At 50.3% G+C, this 18,381-nt stretch overlaps 1 protein-coding gene across 1 annotated transcript in view; it reads right to left on the bottom strand.

Moving 5' to 3' along the window:
- KAZN (kazrin, periplakin interacting protein) overlaps window positions 1–18,167 on the bottom strand; it is an 83,329-nt gene extending 65,162 nt beyond the window's left edge. The window contains exon 1 of the mRNA XM_068414667.1: window positions 18,090–18,167. Coding sequence (XP_068270768.1) covers window positions 18,090–18,117 — 28 coding nt within the window. The 5' untranslated portion in view covers window positions 18,118–18,167. The remainder of the gene's footprint in view (window positions 1–18,089) is intronic.
- Between the last annotated feature and the right edge of the window lie 214 nt (window positions 18,168–18,381).

The following is an 18,381-nucleotide window of genomic DNA, read 5'->3' on the forward strand; positions in this document are numbered from 1 at the left end:
CCCTCTTCGCATGGCAGGGTGGTGCGAGGGGTTTGCCCGAGGTGCGCTCACGGCACTGATAAACGCACCGAGCTCACCCCGGCTTTCCCTATGCCACATTTATTTGCTCAAGAAAAATGTCAGGCATCTGCTCATTTCCGATGCGGTTTCTGCTTTCCCCGGGGTCACAGGCAGCGACAGGCATCCCCGAGGCTTATTTGTGTTCAGAGCCATCTGCTAAACCAGGGAGGGTTGAAACAGCCTGGGATAAAAACGAGCCACTGAAGAGCACTGTGGTTTCCTTGGTAGGGGTGACAAAAAATTTGCTTTACTCCCTCTTCCCAGAGATCTGCTCTTGAATAATGCGATGGCTCGGCTCCAGCTACATGATCTCTTCTAGCAGCGTGGTTCCCATCATCTCGGAGAAGGCAGAAGGCTGCAACCCCACAAACACATGCTTAATTACACCGCAGCGTATCAACTGTTTCCCTCGGTCTAGTTTGCAGGGGACGGGGAATGCCGGGATGTCTCACCCCGCAGATATCTGCGCTTGAGTCATAACCGTCTGCGGGTGCCCACTCCCTCCCCTCGGCCACCACACCCTTCATTAAGCACACTGCAAACGAACTAAAAAAGCCTTAATCCTGCAAACAGCTTCTGCACCACGAACAGAGACCAGCTCCACCGTCAGCATCGCACGAGGGCGAGAGGAGAAACCGTCCCCCAGGACGGGCGCACAAAGCCCACATTGTCCCATGCTGCAATTAACTCCAGGGGGAAAAAAAATAAGGCCAAGGCTTTCTACTTGTGAAGAGGCACAGCTTTTCCAGGATATATCCAGCAAATGGCAGGTTTGTGCCCCGCAAGCTGTGAGATATTGCTTGCACATCCCAAAAAACCTCGTTCGGGGTACGGACCCCCACGGCACCCGGTACAGCTGCCTGCCCAGGGAGCTGCGATTGCCGTACATCAGTCCCAGCTTACACTCGCTGGCGTCTCCTCAGCGTAATGACTTTTACAGGGGAAATGAGATCCGGACCTTTCAAATCCTCTTTACAATTTGTCCGCACCTTCCTCCCGCTGTAAGGGATGAAGCTGTCGGGAACGCCGTGAAACAAGTGCCACATCACCTCTTTGAAACGAAAATATCAAGGGACCATATCACGTCTTCAAATATTAATCTGTACTTACCAACTAATCAGCACTGACAAAAATAACCCGTCTAATTATCAGAACACTACCACTTAAATAATGAATTATATGCCTTATTAAAAAGTATAATAGATTAGAGGACGTGAACCAATTGCAATTAGTAAAACAAGGAACGCTAGGAAACAAAAAACCCCTGCAAGTGTGATCTGAATTGTATAAATTAATCTTCAAAAATAGCTGCTGATCCCTTCAGACACATCAAATGGCAGGAACATTTGAAGCCTATCGCAATTCAACGACTACAATTCACCTTAAAATTGCTGAAAACTCCTTTTAAGACCTGACGGGACAACGTGACCTTTCTCTATCCCTTTGCTCATCTGCACAACCACCACTACCGGCACAACCCGCGCATCTTCGCAGGGATCCTGGAACCAGGGCTTTTAACCATGTCGTTTCTTCCCATCCTGATGCAGAACGAGGAACAGTTTAGTCTACAACCAATGCTCAAAAGGACGCTCAGCAGAAGCAGAGCAAGCAAAGTTGAGTGGTTTGAGTTTCCCCCCCAGGAAGGGGTGACCCTGGTGCTGCTGGATGAGCTGCAGCATCTCACGAGCGTTTCAGGAACATGGAGTAAGGGACCTCCTCGTGCCACTGCAGCATTGCCCAGGGCCGGCGCAGACCCAACAGGCTCCTCTGCCCACGTCCACGAGCGCCCAACCTTACACCTCTGGGTGACTGCTCAAATGGACATTTCTCTGATCCCACATCAGACCTCGTCTTTCCCATCCATGGTCTGCGAGATCCTACAAGCCCTCCATCCCCTTCTCTGCAGCCTTCAAACATCAAGGGGTGGATAAATCGCCCAGATGCTCTTGGCTTGGTTTTTTACTCCCAGGACTCCCTCTGTCCCACCCTTTGCAATATTTACCTTCAGAGGGCTTTAATGCTTGCTACAGTCCTGGCACTACTCAGATGCAGGATGACAGCGCACACTCCTAATTGTACCCCGGGGTGTAGCACAACAAGAAAATGTAACACAAAAAGAAAAAAAAAAAACCATAGAGGAAAAAAAAACGCCTATCGATTGCAAAACATTTTAAAAAAAAATATATCCAAAACACTGGGTGTCTTTGAGACGGCATAATAGGACCTGAACAATGGTAATTGATCTTTAAAATAACATCCTCCTTCCGACCAAGAAGAGAGATAGTGAGCTAGAGAAATTCCTCTTCATTCGAAAACAGCCTTTTAATAACCTTAGCGCTGTTCATATGGATTGGGGGTTATGACAAGGATAAATTCATTCACTTGGTGTCCAAAATTTATTTTATTTAGCCCAGCCCTGAATAATTAATGTCATTCCTTGCAAACAGCTCCTCAAATCCCTCCCTCCGATAACCTACACCAAGTTAGATGTTAGATGCTAAGAGGCGCTTGATTAAACGTCCCCTTGTAACACTCACACTGTAACTCACAGTTGGGTTTGCTGCGTTTTTCTCTTTACAGATATTCCATGAGTATCTTTACTTAAATAAAGCATCTTTGGTTTCTTTAGTGAATACACCCCCCCTCTACCCTACTCCACCTTTAAAGAGGCTTGTCCCCCCAGAAAAAGCTTTAACATTTTTGCACAACATTTTTTTTCCACCTGAGCTCCCTTTTAAGGGAGAGTTTCAGCTGGAGACAATGAGGAAGGTCAGGAACACAAACCACACAGCAGAGGGGAGGAGGTCATGCACTGGCAGGGACCTACAGCCCACTACACATCCATTCAGCTGGGAGCGTGTGGCTACACACACTGCGGTGTGGAACCAGCTGGGCCCTTAGCACCTCACGGAGGAACACTGGTATGTGTAGACCCTTCAAGAGAAACTACTCGGCCTTGACTTCAGAGGTTTTCAATGATGCTAGAAAACAAACACTTTAAATCCAAACTAAAAATGTCCATCCTCCTGCCTCCTCACAGCTCAAAGTATACACAAAGTGTGTTAACACATGGGAACAAGAGAAAGCAACTGGAAACGAAGTTAAGTACAAGCCAAGGTGAAGCCAAGCTGTTTGTTTTCATTACTAAAACCCACAGCAAAGAAATGCAAAACACGAAACAGCCCAAAGCCAACGGCGAAAATCACACTCAAGTCGGCGGATTTTCCAAGGGTAAATGTTTGGTTTTATCCCAGTGCACTGGGGTCAGCTTGAATTTATGTCAATACCATCAACAGAGCCGCACCAAAACACTCACACTTGACAACCTGTAGGGGTTTTTTTTTTTTAATATTGTCCTCCTGAACACAAATACCCAGCACCCCCCCTTTCCAATTGCACCAGTATACACCAGTATAAGCCTGCGACACTGGTTTTGGTCACAATCAGTGCAGACTGCAGACAACCCAACACCCTCATTTATTCTAAGCATCATTTTCTCACCAAATCCCCATTCTTCACATTTTTGTCTGCTGCTGTGAGCACGGCAGCATTCGTGTGCCGGTTGGCCACCCCTTGCCTACGTTTCTCACCTCACTCTGGTCTCTCCATGCTCAATCTCTGTCCTGCCCGGTGCTGGCAACACCAAGTTAATCATCACTTGTGAATTTAATTAATGTGTTGTTTCTCCCTTCAACCACATCATTAACAGAGTTGATAAATCAAACGTGCCATTGTACTCGGTAACACTGGATTTGTGATATCCCCCAGAGGACCGGGACACGTAAACCGAGGGATGAAATTCATCGAGACATAAATACAGCATCCTCATCTGTGACAGTCGGGTACAATCACACTCCAGCGCTGTGAGCGTTATGGAAGGGAACGTCGCGCTCTGGCCCGCTCAACAGAAACGCCACAAGACCAATACAGAAAGATATAAAAACTGGCTGGCAATTCATTTCAGACAACGCTCCTCGCTCCCCTTCCACTTGTGCTGCCAGATCAGTTAACATTCACTTTTGTTTCATAGAAGCTCAGGTAGAAAACACCACCGATGGGGCAGGATTTTTATTTATTCTAAATGGAGGATGGAGCCCCGAGATGGGGAACGCTCTATTTGTCATCCTCGAGACTGTTAGGGGTCTTTTTGCCCCCCTTATGACAATCAAGCTGATCCCTCACGCACAGCGGTGCTTTCCCATCGCACCCTCCTGCGTGCACAAGCCCTGGTGTTAGTAAAACCATCAGGAGGTGGTGATGAAAACCAAAGACCAAAGCAAAGCCCAGCATCAACTAGGACCAACCTGCCTAAACCAGCCCCACAACAGCAAGTCTTAGACCCTCAGCCTCCACTGCAACATCTGCAACCTCACCACATCCCGGTGCATAAGGTTTGCGCAGCCACTGGCCAGGAAGGAGCTATCAGAAAGCATCTTAAAAAAAACCCCAAACATCATCAAACCTTGTCCCTGTGCAATCATGTGGCTCGGCTTTATTTCTGCTTTTCTTTCAGGTTTGTGCTGAGCAGCCTGGCTGGCTGACAGAACTTCCCATCTCTCAGAGCACCAGCAGAAAGCTCCTACGGGGAGCCTATTTAAATGCTAATGAAAGGGGCAAGGCGAAGCATGAGGAGAAGAGGCATGGCCTTTTGGGTTCCTTCACCTGACAGCTCTGAAGCCAGAACCACCTTCACATGCAGGATCAATCCAAAAACGCAATGGTCCTGGATGTGGGTCACAACCCTGAAAGACCCAAGAAGATTCTTTCTGCCCCTCTGCTCCGCTCTCCTGAGACTCCCCCTGCAGTGCTGCGTCCAGCTCTGGGGCCCCCAACAGAAGAAGGACACGGAGCTGTTGGAGCGAGTCCAGAGGAGGCCACGGAGATGCTCAGAGGGCTGGAGCCCCTCTGCTCTGGAGACAGGCTGAGAGAGCTGGGGCTGGTCAGCCTGGAGAAGAGAAGGCTCCGGGGAGACCTTCTAGCACCTTCCAGTACCTGAAGGGGCTACAGGAAAGCTGTAGAGGGGCTTTTTACAAATAGTTTTAAACTGAAAGAGGGGAGATTGAGATGAGATATGAGGAAGAAATTCTTTGCTGTGAGGGTGGTGAGACCCTGGCCCAGGTTGCCCAGAGAAGCTGTGGCTGCCCCCTCCCTGGCAGTGTTCAAGGCCAGGTTGGATGGGGCTTGGAGCAACCTGGTCTGGTGGAAGGTGTCCCTGCCCGTGGCAGGGCGATTGGAACAGGATGGGCTTTAAGGTCCCTTCCAACCCAAACCAGTCTGTGCTGGTGGATGCTCTGGAACGCCAGGGCCTGACAGAAGAGATGCCTTCCCAAGCAGGTCACGGTGATGCGTTGGGCAATGAGCAGTGCTGGGAACACCCCTGCGGAACTAACTCTGCTTACGGGCACTTCCAGACGTAACTTGACGCAAGCACGGCGGCCTTTACCAAAGGCAACCCTTAATTAAGCTGAAGCGGTGCCTCAGCAGTGATGCAGCCAGGAGATTAACACGATGGGTGGGATCATCTCGCCTGCCCCCCTGGCTCATGCTACAGTCGGTGGGAAGAGACCGGCATCTCCCAAGGACCATTCATCTCCTCCTGGTAAGAAATGCCCTCTGGAGGTACCGGTCCCTGCCCGGACAAGTCCCGTACCTGTCGGAGGGCTCTGCTCGGGCGTGATGAGTCTCGGTGCAGGAGCCCTGCCAAGGTTCAAGTGCTTCGCAATTAACTTTCACAACAAACCAAAGCCTCAAGAGCTTTTAATCTCCAAATAAGCAGAAGACGTGGGTCCACGCCAGGGCTTTTTGTGCCCTTGTTTATGGACGAGGCGCTGACAAGGACCTCGCTGCTTCTTGTCTGTTTGCGAGCGCATCCACACAACAGGAGCTCCAGTCACCTGCCTTCATTTCCAGAGCCGGCTAACGAAGAAAGGCACGGCGTAGCTGTGCAACAGGCTAAAACATGGGGAACATTTGCTTAGCAGCTCAACCTTATGCAAATAAGATCAAAGGAAATGCTGAAGAGCAAGGATAAAAATTCCAGCGCAGGTACCATCCACAGCAAAACCCTCCTGGTTGTGCTGCTGTTGTCCACCACCAAAATAAATTAAAAAAATAAAAATATAAAAATATATATATACACATTCATGAGTTCTTCAGAAAGTAGCTAACCTTCATTGTTTATAGGAGGTGAAATAACTAACAAAGCAAGCTCGTGCTTGCCTGAATGAAGAGGCAGGAAGGAAACTGCCGCGCGCCGATCCCAGCCCGGCAGGATAACGCGCCGGCGACGGCTCCTCGGGAGGGTTCTGTGCCGGCGACAGCGCTGGGCACAGACAGACACCGGACTCGGTTCAGCGCCTGACCAGCACCTCGTTGCGATAACACTTTTAATAATGCCCAGAACAACTCGCCTGCGAACAGCACGACTCCTGCACCCCCCTCTGCTGTCGGGATGACAGGGAGATGCCTGCAGCAGCCCGTGAGCACACACGCTATCTGCCGCCTCACCCGGCAACATTCTGGCTGGAATTCAGAGAGAACTGGCCGTGTATTGCCCAGGACGACATTTACCCAGCTTGAGCGTGAGCGCACTGATAAAATACAGTGTTTTTCATAGCGCTTGTACCAGGATCCACGAGCATCTGTGGTACCCTAGACTTCCTCTCCCCATCCTTGTCCCCTAATAGACTGGAATAAAGGAAAATCTTTGTGCTTTTATCCTATACTCATTCAAAGTCCTGTGCTGCTGTATTTTCCTTACCATTTTTTACTTATTTTCAACAGAACAAATGATGAAAACTTTTTGGCAATGTTAATTACCAACCTACTACTGCTCTCCTAATGACATATACACAGATTTACGATGAGATCAGAGCAGCTCTGCTAATCTCGGATAAACCTAGTATACTGTAGAGATTTACACTTTTTTTATTAGTCTTTCTGGTTGGTCTAATTAATGGTATTACCCTCTGAACCGTGTACACACACTTAAAAGAAATTCAAGATGCTCTGGTTCCTCTGGGGCGTGTTTTCAGCATATGTTTAATAACTTCCTACCTGTTATCTCCCACACTACATCCATTCGTGCCATCCACTTGTAGCCAGCAATACCCAACTCATCCTTCCTACCCCAGATACTTGGTTTGATAAGTGTCTTTGGCCATTGATATAAAAAAAAGCACGAACAAAATCATCTTCAGAGCACCACTCCAATTTTTCCACTTCTCTCCTCACCAGATTGTCACAGAGACATCAACACTCACTTGATTCCAGTCCAGGAAAGATGCAAAACGTCGCTGCAAAAAGAAGGTTGCGCTTGCATCAGCGGTAACGACCAAAAATGAATTAGCAAATGAGAGCTACCTCGCAAAAACTGCTGTTAAGCAAAACATCCCCCAATTTGGAGTCTTTACGTACAGCTGCAACTAAAAGGAACCGCGTAAATCACGGCAAGTCTTCAAGGCTCGGGTTATTTTCCATCTCCAAGAGAACCCAAAAGCTCAGCTGCTCCCAGCTCAGAATACACTGGACGGCCCAACATGCACATTTTTGAAGGTATCTGGGTGACTTCAAGCACCCAGCCTGAGATGACGCTGGGCAGGAGTTCCTGCAGCAGGTACCTCCCAACCCAACAGCCAAAGCCCCTCACGCACGTCCTGACCAAGGGGCAGGTCCCTGCAACCACACAGGTGCCAAAATACCCATTTCAGCCCCGCAGGCTCGGCTCGAGCTGTGGCAAAGAACTGGATCAGGCCACCCACATTGTCACAGCGTTTTTATGCGTGCTTCCCCCCCGCTGTCAGGTAAAACAAATATAAAATTAAATCACAACTATATATCCAGATTTATCATCGGGCTATTTTCAGGAGCTACAGACGCATGGGTACACAGCAGTCCAACCCCGGCAGTGCAGGGAGCACTGGAGTCCACAAACCACAACAGCATCAAATAAACCTCAGCCCGAGATAATACAGTTCCATTTAAACGAAAAATAAAAGAATCTTTAAGGAACCTACAAGGTATTCAAACCTATTTAGTAAAGTGCTTTCCATTACTCTTGCCCTAAGTGTAACGCTGAATCAAAGATGTTCTGTCGCTGCAGAGCAAATGTGCCCATCAGAGGAATTACGCCCAAAATCAACCTGGTCCCTAACAAATGCACTCAGAAACCACAGCAATAAGCAGGGTGTAGAAGATGTGTTAAATTAGATCATTTACCAAAACACTCTGGAAATGATGCATATCCAAGGAGGAACAGCGCATAAAAAGGTTCTCTGCAAAGGTGGCAAAAATGCAAAGTGCTTTCTGCAGCTTTGCTCTGCCCGAGAGCCACAATAAATCGCACTCAGGGCTGCGCTAAGAGCAACCTCGACAGCTGCCGCGACCTGCCCGGGGGCCGCACGCCTTCCCCCGAGGAACGATGGCCGCTGCAGACCTTTACACAACTCCAGCAAAACTTCAGCACCTTGCAAGCAACTTCTGGGAGCTCAAGTCCCAGTGCTGGACCAAAGCCACACAACGACACAGGCACAAGAACATGGGCAAGGAGGCAAGGTGGCAGCTCCTAACCCCCGTTCCCATGCACTCCATCAACACTTTCCTCTCCCTTTGACGACTGCTCATTCAGCAGCTCCTAAACTGGGGCAGAGAGGGCTGGGCACCAAGCAGGGGCCATCCCCAGGAGATGCTCAGGGCCGGCTGGCGGAGAGCTGCCCAGCTCCCCTCCGTTCCCAGGCTCCTCCCCACCACTGTCTCTCCCAGCAGCTCCACCAACCCACCAAAAGCATCCGTGTACAAAAGCATCAGGACTCCAGGGCTTTGCAGGAATCCACCCTGAAGCCACCACTCAGCAACTGCCCAGGTACCTCATAATCAATAAAGCCTACAGCACTTTTGCTTGTATTACAACACGCTACTCCAAAATATGCCTTCATGGCATTAAATACAGCCTTTTTGCTAAACAGACACTAGGAAGCATTTCTTCTCAGCAAGGGTCATTAGACATTGGAACAGGCTGCCCAGGGAGGTGGTGGAGTCACCATCTCTGGAGGTGTTTAAGAGAAGACTGGACATGGCACTTAGTGCCCTGGTCTAGTTGCCATGGTGGTGTCAGGGCAATGGTTGGACTCGATGATCCCAGAGGGCTCTTCCAACCCGATTGATAAGTGGCCCTTCTACAGTTTCTCAGGCCCACACCACTATAAGCTTTATATTTTGATGCCTTTTCCCTCAGGAGCTGCACAGCTTCAGCCCCACCAACTCCTGCTACTTTTCATTGAAGTTTATTAACTCCTTTAATCAGCCCTCTCACCCCAAACCATCACTTTTGGACCTCTCTCCACCACAAACGGAGATCATGCAGGAAACCGAAGCTCATTTGAACAAAACCCTGCGCGGCTTTAAAACCAGCTCCGTTCCCAAGGATGACAACAACGACCTTTTCCAGATTCAATTATATGATGCAGATGTGGCGTCTCTGCCTGGAGTGGTTCCCCCTCTCCTGCCTGAGCTGTCGCTTTGGCAGGAAAGAAACAATGACAAAATTGGGCAAAGCCATTTAACAACTCTGGATACGTTACAGGGGATATAAAAGTTCAAGGAATTAACGGTAAGAATCTGCAAGTGGATGAAACGACAGGTTTTGCCCGAGCAGATAATGCAATAATTGATAAACATAAAAGCAAATAATTGGGTGCATTTAAGGCTATAAAAGACAATGCTGAACATACACAGAGAGAGAATATTTTGCCATCACCGGATGAGGAATCTGGTTTCTGAATGTGCTGCTGTCACACGAATCCACAAAACAACGTTGTTCAGCTCCGAGAGAGCATCTCCGAGCTGGGCTCTGCTCTTCCTCGCACCCTCAGTGAGGGGTCACTGCAGATGTGCACGGCTCCGAGCTGCAAACTGATCCCCCGAGGTCTTCTCCAGCAGCACCGCCATGCCCAGACCCCACACAGCAGGCTGTGACAGCCATGCCAAAAAAACCCTGTGCCCTCCTGGCTTTCCCATCAGAGGGCAGCTGCTAGTCAAAATTCAAAACGCAGCTGCATTTGGAGGTTCTACTGAAAATCTCCGTGTACTCCACTAAAACCTTTACAGCAGTCCTTTAGGTTTCTTTCACGATGTTCTTCTTCCCTTCCTGCAACTTGAGAGCATCTAGACCGTCTCAATCTAGACATCAAAGGAAAGTTTCTCAAATCTATTCCTCAAATCAATTGGCTTTGCTTCCCACCCCTATCACAGCACATCTCCCTGGAAAACAGGCACACTCTTCCCGTGCTTGTGCACCTACAGCAAATTTCGACCCACAACAGTATCTTACGGCAATCAAATATCCTGGAAAAAAAATACCACTTTATGCCAGGAGGGCAGAGACTGCTCAAACCAGCCCAAGTACCAAAAGCAGAACCTTACCAAGACCTTTCGTCGCATCCCTAAAGGGTACATGACGCTCCTGTGCACACCTAAACCAGAACACACCACCAAAGCGAGGGTATTCTGCTGCTAAAGGGAGCAAGGGAAGCTGCTACTTAGGGCAATTAGCCTGATCACCGCACAGACCCAGCGCTGGGCTTCCCGTTACTACCAGAAAGACGTGTCCACTGCTGCAAATCCCACGTTTTCATAAGGATTAAAAGGCAAATGAAAACAGAGACTCAAAACTCAGAGAGGCTCTTGGTTACAGACCCCAGACACTGCCAATGGCCTCAAGCAGAGGCACCAGCCTTGTTTCATCTTCTCTGCAAAAAACCTCCTTCTCCGCAGGCATGTCAGCTCTCCGGGTTTGACTGCTGTTGTAAAAACGAGCCACAGAAAAACCTGAAGAGAGGCACCAGCACGGCATTGTGCTCACCAGCTTTCTTTACACCCCACATATCACACCTGCTCACACCAAACACTACTCCCCCCCCAGCCCCATACATGCTATGTTCTGCAGAAAGGAGATTTAACTCCCCGCTGAGGGAGGGACATGTGCATTCATGAGAGAGGTGGTGATGGAGAGGTTTGGGATTCTCCTCCAGATGCCACCCGGCGAAGCGGGACAATAAAGCAGAGATTTCACGGGAGAGGAGCGTGTCCCTGGAGACGGCAGCAGCAAAGACTGTGACACGCCAGCTCCCCGTCAGATAACCCCCAAGGTTCAGCTCCCGGATGCAGCCTGTAAAACCTGTGAAATGTTGATTTAGAGGGAGAAGTGGCATGAAAAGATGCAAGGCAGAACGACTCACTCTGTAAGGCCCGAAAACGGTGAGCAATGGATTTATGGATGCTCTCAGAAGAGATGCCGCTTCCAAATAAAAAAAGTTTGCAGAAGCAGCAAGAGACACGGGCAATTCTCCAAGACAGCCCAGCCCTGGACCACGCTGCAGCAGAGCATCACTCAGTCCCCTTCCCTTCTTCAACGATGAGGTTGATCCTCATGCACTGGGTCTCCTGGGTGCCCCCAGGAGATCCACGATGCCTTTACCACGGCATCACACTCCCCTTCATCTTTCCACAGGTATCTTTGCTCCTTTCCCGTCACCCGAAAGCAAACTCCAGCCATGGCACTGCATGTACTTAAAATCTACAACTGACCACACATCTGAAAAGCAAAACTCAGGAGCTTTTTGCAGTTCCCATGGCAAACAGAGCCCTGCCTGCTGCAGCTCTCACGCCACGCAGGTGTCAGAAATCCTAATGATAAAAGCCCATTTCTCATCAGGTGCTCCACACAAAAACAGCGCTACTGCAGCTCATCTTCTGCACTCAAAAGCAGAGGTCTTTGCAATTCAGCGATTTTCAGACACACACTTCATCAGGCATAGCCAAAAAAAACAGAATCCTGCCCCCAAAGCCCCCCACACTGAGTCTAGCTGGGAGTAGCCAGCCCGCATCGCACATGGCCAGCTCCGTCCCCATCCCGGCGGCTCCTCGCAGGGATCTGGGGAAGGAGAGGACTAACAAGATTAGAGAACTAAGCAATTTATCAGACTACTGAGGCCATGCAGCCAGAGCCTGGCTGAGGGGCACTGGGATATCAGGATGTCCCTGGGAGCCGCTGCCTCCAGCCAGTGTCACACTCAATCACCATCAATACCTCTGCAAAGTTGTTCTTACTCAGCGACACATTGTCCTCCTGTAAAGCCTCTGTTATCTTAGGTCCCCTTGGTTCACAGCCTGTCACCATCGCTCAGCCTCTTACCCTGGGGGAGGCACCCCCAAACCCCCACAACACCAATTGCCCCCCTTGGCCACGGGTGCACGAGGAAAGCTTTGGAAAGAGCTTTTCCTCCCCTTTGCAACTTCTGCAAACAAACTGACTAGGAAAAAGACTTTGGCCAAGGCTTCCCAAAGCAGCTATTCGATGCCTGTTCTGGCGGGACAGCCCAGACCTGCCTCCTTTTCTTTACAAACAGCCAGACCCATCTCACCTCCTGCTAACATAGTGGACATCTCTGAACATATAAATATGTATTTGTCTAGCTTGAGGTCTCCAGACCTGTTGCCTCCATGAAATCCCTCTCAATATCTGAAAGCATAAGCCATAAAGACTCAAGCAAAATTACACAGCAAGTGAAAGCAGGAATAGATTGTAAAGCAGCAACTCCCTGAGCCTTCAGCGTCCCACGGGTGAGGATGTATCCTGAAAAACAAGGCCCTGGTCGCCCCGTTCCCCAGGGTCTCGCACTCCGAAGCCACTGCAGCCTGGCTCCACACGCCGGTTCTGCAAGCTGCTGTGTCAGTACGCAGGCTCTCATCTCACGCTTTGCTGTCAACAAGGAATTATGAGAATTGAATTTTAATAAGCTGGAGACTGAAGCATATCGTGCCAGCGCTGAAGTTTAGTGCCTAATTTATAGCGATGTTCTTTGGCCCGGTTTGTTGCAAGGAGAGGAGTAGGGAGCACTTGAGGAAAGACACTCGCCCTCGAAGGCTGGGCAATGAGCCTCCCCAGCAAAGCCTCTTTCAGCAGCTCAGTTTCATACTAAGGATGCAGATCTTTCTGCATTGCCTGTCCCCTGTGCCAGAGAACACTGAATTTACTAATGTGTCCGGATAAGTAATGGAAGGGAAGGTTGTCCTTTTGGAGGATACCCAGCCCCACCAGTGATTATTTGAGAGTGCCTGAATTCAACAGATAAAAATTGCCCTTAATCCCCCCCCGTTTATAACTCCCTCTCCCCATCTGCAAGTCTAACACTAAACATCTTCACGGTCATGCTACAAACCAGGGAGTCAGAAACCCTGGATTACATCCTCCTTCAACTTCAGAGTTTACTTGAGCTTACTCATCCTCAGGAGCTTCACTAAAACTCCCCTGGACAAGCCCTAAAGGAATAATAATCTAAACACTACGCTAACCATGACGTGTGAGGTTTTTGAATAGGAAAACTCCAGAAAGGATATTTCAAATTAACATCTACAAAGACTACAATGTAATAGGGACCTGAAGTGCTATCTGCAGCCAGTTCCTTGCGTCTAAAACAACCATGTCGCTGTTGTTATGAATAAATTTATTTCCCAGCACATGCAATTGTTTCAGAGCATGAAACTAACTGCTCCCTCACCCCACGAACTATGCAGGATAGAGGTAAATAAAGTAGGAAATTATTAGAAGAGCAATAGTACAGCAAGACCTCGGTCTTGCAATAAGCTTGGAGCAAAAATGCTCCCGATACCCGACTGGATAGCAGCGTCCAAATCCCTCCGGTTCCTTTACAGTATCAGCTCTCAAGCTCTGGAAGAACAAATAGCAGGGAAGATTTCTGAACAGATGAAAATGGTCCGTTCCCAACAGCCCGAGATGATTACTCACAAAATAGCGACAGCACAGAGGTAACTGATTGCCTCCTGGGCAAAAGTCAAAGCCTTTGCGTTGTAGCTATGAGAGTGCACGGAGATCAAAGAGGAGAAGAGAAAACTATTTTGGGCTGTCACGAGTGTAAAGGTCCTCCTGGCCCTTTGGCATCACCAACTACCAAGACACAACTGAAATCTTTCTTATGCTGCACATGCCCAAGATCACTGCGCAGCGAGGAGGAGAAATCCTTTATTCCAGGAGCGGGGCGCAGCTCCTGCTCCCTTCCCCGCTGAATTTTGGCAGCATCCCCGCAAACACCGCCATCCCCACCATCGCACCCCAGCTACATGCTCTGAAATAGGAAGCAAGATAAGCCAAATGCTGAGTGAGGTATTATTAATAAAACATTTAGCTATTGATTGCGCTTCACATCTTCAAGCACTTTATCGATGTTAATTAATTACGGTGTTTTTCATTTAACGCTGGGAGGAGACTAAAGCAAAAACACGAGGCTAAACAGACCAACCGCCTGATTGAGCACAGCAAGTCCTTGCACCCAAACTTTGGATTTCCCCACAGATATTGCTTTTACTCAAACTACTGAGAATAAAGGTGTGGATTCAGCAAAGACCCTACCAGAGGTGCACCCAGCACAAACAGGGACCACAGCTTACCACCATGCTGTAACAGCACTTGCTGCGCTGCTCTGCCTGCATCCCCCCAGCATCACCAGCATCCCGCCCCGGACCACAGGGCACAGGCACGCCTTTTGCTTGCAATTAATTCAACCAGTATTAATTCAAACACGAGGGTGCTGACACACAGCTCCAGCGATGTTACCAAGAGCTGCCTGTAATTGCTGTGCTAAGCGCTGGGGACGTGAAGTATTGATTTCCACCCTGGTCTGCGTCCAGGTTTAGGAGGAGGCTGCAGCCAAAATACTTCTTCCAGCAAACTCGCCGTTTAGAAAAGACTGTCAGGACAGAGGTTCACATGATTAACACTCATGCTAAGGACTGCAACAACAAAAGTTTCATTCCTACCTGCCTACACACACCCACCATCCACTCCCGCTCTCCCTGTTTGCTGAATTCTTCCAGTTGTGTTTTAAATTACGTAAAACAGGCCCTTGAAGCGTAGCTCGCCACTGCAAAAATAGCACATTACAGCAGAGAAAAGTCTCAGCGTGCACAAAAGGGGCAGAGTTATTACCTCGAGCTGTCTCAAGCTGCACCATAATTATAGGAATAACACATTTCACAAACTCAGTATTAATTACTGACTGAGCACAGCACGGAGGCACACATTTACCTCCTTTCACGTGACTCGGGGCTGACCTGGAGCACCTGCCCGCAGCGATGAGATCACCGAGCTCCTTCCCACGATGAGCAAAGGGACCTGACGATCCTGCCACGTGCTTCTCCGCCGCGACCAAAGCAGATCCCCGCCGCAAAGCCATCAGCCACCCCAGCACCACCAGCATATCCCACATCTGCACTTGCAGGTAAGCGGCCGCCCACCCAATTCACCAGCCTCCCGCCTCCCTTTAATGTATTTGCGTAAATCAAACAGCTTGGCAACCCTCCTACTCAGAAGACACACGACAGCAGAGCTATTCAGAGACACTTGTTTTCACCTCATCCTTCTGAACACCGTCTCCAAATCCTTGAGGAAAAGCATAAGGCTCACTACAGATATCTTTGGGCCTGGCTGTACAAACACAGAGCGATGTAGGAGAGCGTTTATGGCAGTCTATAAACAATAGTACCAAACTTAGGGAGGAAACCCAAAACAGAGATGAATCTGATCAGCAGGTTTTGCAGAGACCAAGTACTCTCCCCCTTCTCCTCAATAAGCACGACAAATGCGACGCTCTTCAGACGCAATTTTACACTTAACTAATTGGCTTCTGTATCACACCAGCGATACGTGGCTGGATACATCACATTTTAAATAACAGCCTCTCAAACTCATGGGGAAGGAAAAGAAAACCTGCTACAAGGCCATGGAGTCACACCTCATTAGGGACGCATCCTCCTTCCTAGCTCTTGAACACCAGCACGCCGAGCCAAATTTGCCAGTTTAAGGAGTGGGAAGATGGAGTGACCCCTCCAGCAGCCTCAGCTCTCGCACCCACACGAAGATGGGCCCACTCCTCGCCACCGGGACCCCACAACCCCTGACGTTTCAGTTTTCACTCTGAAGCCCATATGATTACAGTTATTAAGCAGAAGGGCACACACTTCGAGGAACAGAGCGCATTTATTCGGCACTGTTACAGTATACTGATTGTTTTCCAGCATGCTGACAGTAAAGGAAACCACAGAGGAATTTTTCTATCGCTCAACAGATTAGAAAACCTCCGAGGAAGACAAAAAAGAAACGCTGACCCTTGAGAACCACACACACATCCCTCCATTGCTGGGGGGATGCGGCAACAAAGGCACTGCCCCTCTGCAAAAACACACGTGCGTCTCCAAAAGTCTCCTGGAGAAGAAACAAAACACAGGATACCCCCAGAAACAGGTACGTGCATGAGCAGCAGAAGGATTTTACCTGCTTTTCTAGCTGGAAGGCTGCACTTCCAGACTCACGCTCATGCCCTCTGCAGCGTGGCACCAGCTGCATTCCTGATCCCCCCGCTCCGGCAGGGGAGGATGAAGGCATCCTCCTTCTGTCCTTTCAGCACATTTTTATAGAAGAAAGCGCCTCAGTAGCCTGGATGCAGCATGTGGCAGCGTCCAGTTCACAATACACCAACAGGCACCTGGTTCTGAAAACACCACACACGTAACTTTACTCCCTGTGTACCCGCAGCTACCGGGAAGCTCCGCTGGGTCTGGCTCCTGCCACGCAGTAAACCCACCTGATGATGGATTAACTTTGTTGAACAGGTAGAATTCACACCCCACACCACCGAAACAGCAAAATGCAAGCAGCTGGATGGAACAAATCCACAAATTAATCTCTCTAAATCAATTTGCGTTAATGCCGCAAACAACAAAACTGCACCACCAGGAGCAGCGATGCCCACCAAGAGCTACACCACCTTTAAAAAGCTACAGCTTAACAACAACTAAAACATAACTGTTATGTAATGCCCCAGCACCACACCAAGAGATACTCACAGCAAATAAGTAACAATAACAGCTACCGAGGTTTTTATCACGCAGGTGTAAATTCAGTTATCAGGAAAGGGGAGGGCTTGCACTATTTCTGATCTGACACCAAGGCTGCTCCAGGGTGAACTGTCACAAAAGCCTGCAATTATGTAGTAAAAATATATATATATTTGTATTTAAATGTTTCTAAAGTAACAATGACAGCAGCACCACTTTGATTAGCAGGAAACACTGAATTTCAGCTAGGAGAGAGCCGGACCCCATCAAGAGCACTGCAGAAACAATTCGGACCCCGTTTGTTAACCTTCACATAAAGCCATGCACATAAATCACTTCCCAGTCCCCCTGCACCCCTTTTTCCACGCTCGGCCTCCGCTGCTCCAGCTCCGAGGCCTGGTGACAACTTTTTAGGGGTTTAAGGGCAGAGGGAGGGGGACGTCCGCATCGCTCTGGGTCCGTGCAAGCCTTTCGCCCCAGACTCAATAAAACGCATGCCCGGGGTGCTGCCCGTTTGGGGTGGGCTCCCCGCAGCCGTGCACGGCACCCAGCTCTCCTGCTGCCCCGGTGGCCGGGCGAGGGGGCTCTGCCCCGGGATGCGCCCCGGGACGGGCCGGACCGAGCCCCGGGAGCGGCGGGGCCGGAACGCCCGGATCGCGGCTGTAACATGGCTGCTTTGCTACCGAATTACGAAACCGGCTGGAGGAGCCGGAGCAACGGGGAGAGCCGGCGTGCAGGGCAACGGGGGCAGGGAACGGGCGAGCTAGGCAGGGGGCTGGCGCTGAGGGGGGGGTCCCTGCTTGGGCTGGCAGGGTCCCTCCCGGGGGTGGGGGGGTCCCTCCCTGGGGTGCTGGAGCCTAAAGAGGTCGAAGAAGTAGCAGGGAATTGTGAGCCGGCACCGGGCGGGTAGAGCCGGGTCCCGACGGGACGCGCCGGCCCCTCGGCGGCTTCACTCCGGGCACCCCCCGCCCCTTGCACCCCCCCGGAGAACGCAAATAAATAAACAATATAAAATAATAACGAACGGAGACGGTTTCCAGGCGGCGCCCGCGGAAGGTGCCCCCCCCCACACCCCCCCCACTCCCGCCGGGGCTGGGGGGGTCGCGGCCGGCAGCACCCACCTTGCGCGCTGTGCGGGCCGTGCTCCATGGCCGGGTCGCTGCCCAGCTCGGCCAGGCGGCGGCCGGTGGCGGCCAGCTCGGCCCGCAGCGCCGTCACCTCCTGGCCCGCCGCCTGCAGCGCCCCGTCGATGCGCAGCGCCAGCTGCTTGTTGTCGTCCATCATGTGCAGGATTTTGGCCTGGGGGAGGGAGGAAGAGGAGGAGAGAGGTGAGAGAGCGGGGAGCGGGGGGAGGAGGCGGGCAGGGGGCTGTGCCGGGAGGGCGGGAGAAGGGGCTGCCTGAGGGGGAGCTGT

The sequence above is a fragment of the Nyctibius grandis genome, chromosome 17 (assembly GCF_013368605.1).
Source record: "Nyctibius grandis isolate bNycGra1 chromosome 17, bNycGra1.pri, whole genome shotgun sequence".
In the NCBI taxonomy this organism is placed as follows: domain Eukaryota; kingdom Metazoa; phylum Chordata; class Aves; order Nyctibiiformes; family Nyctibiidae; genus Nyctibius; species Nyctibius grandis.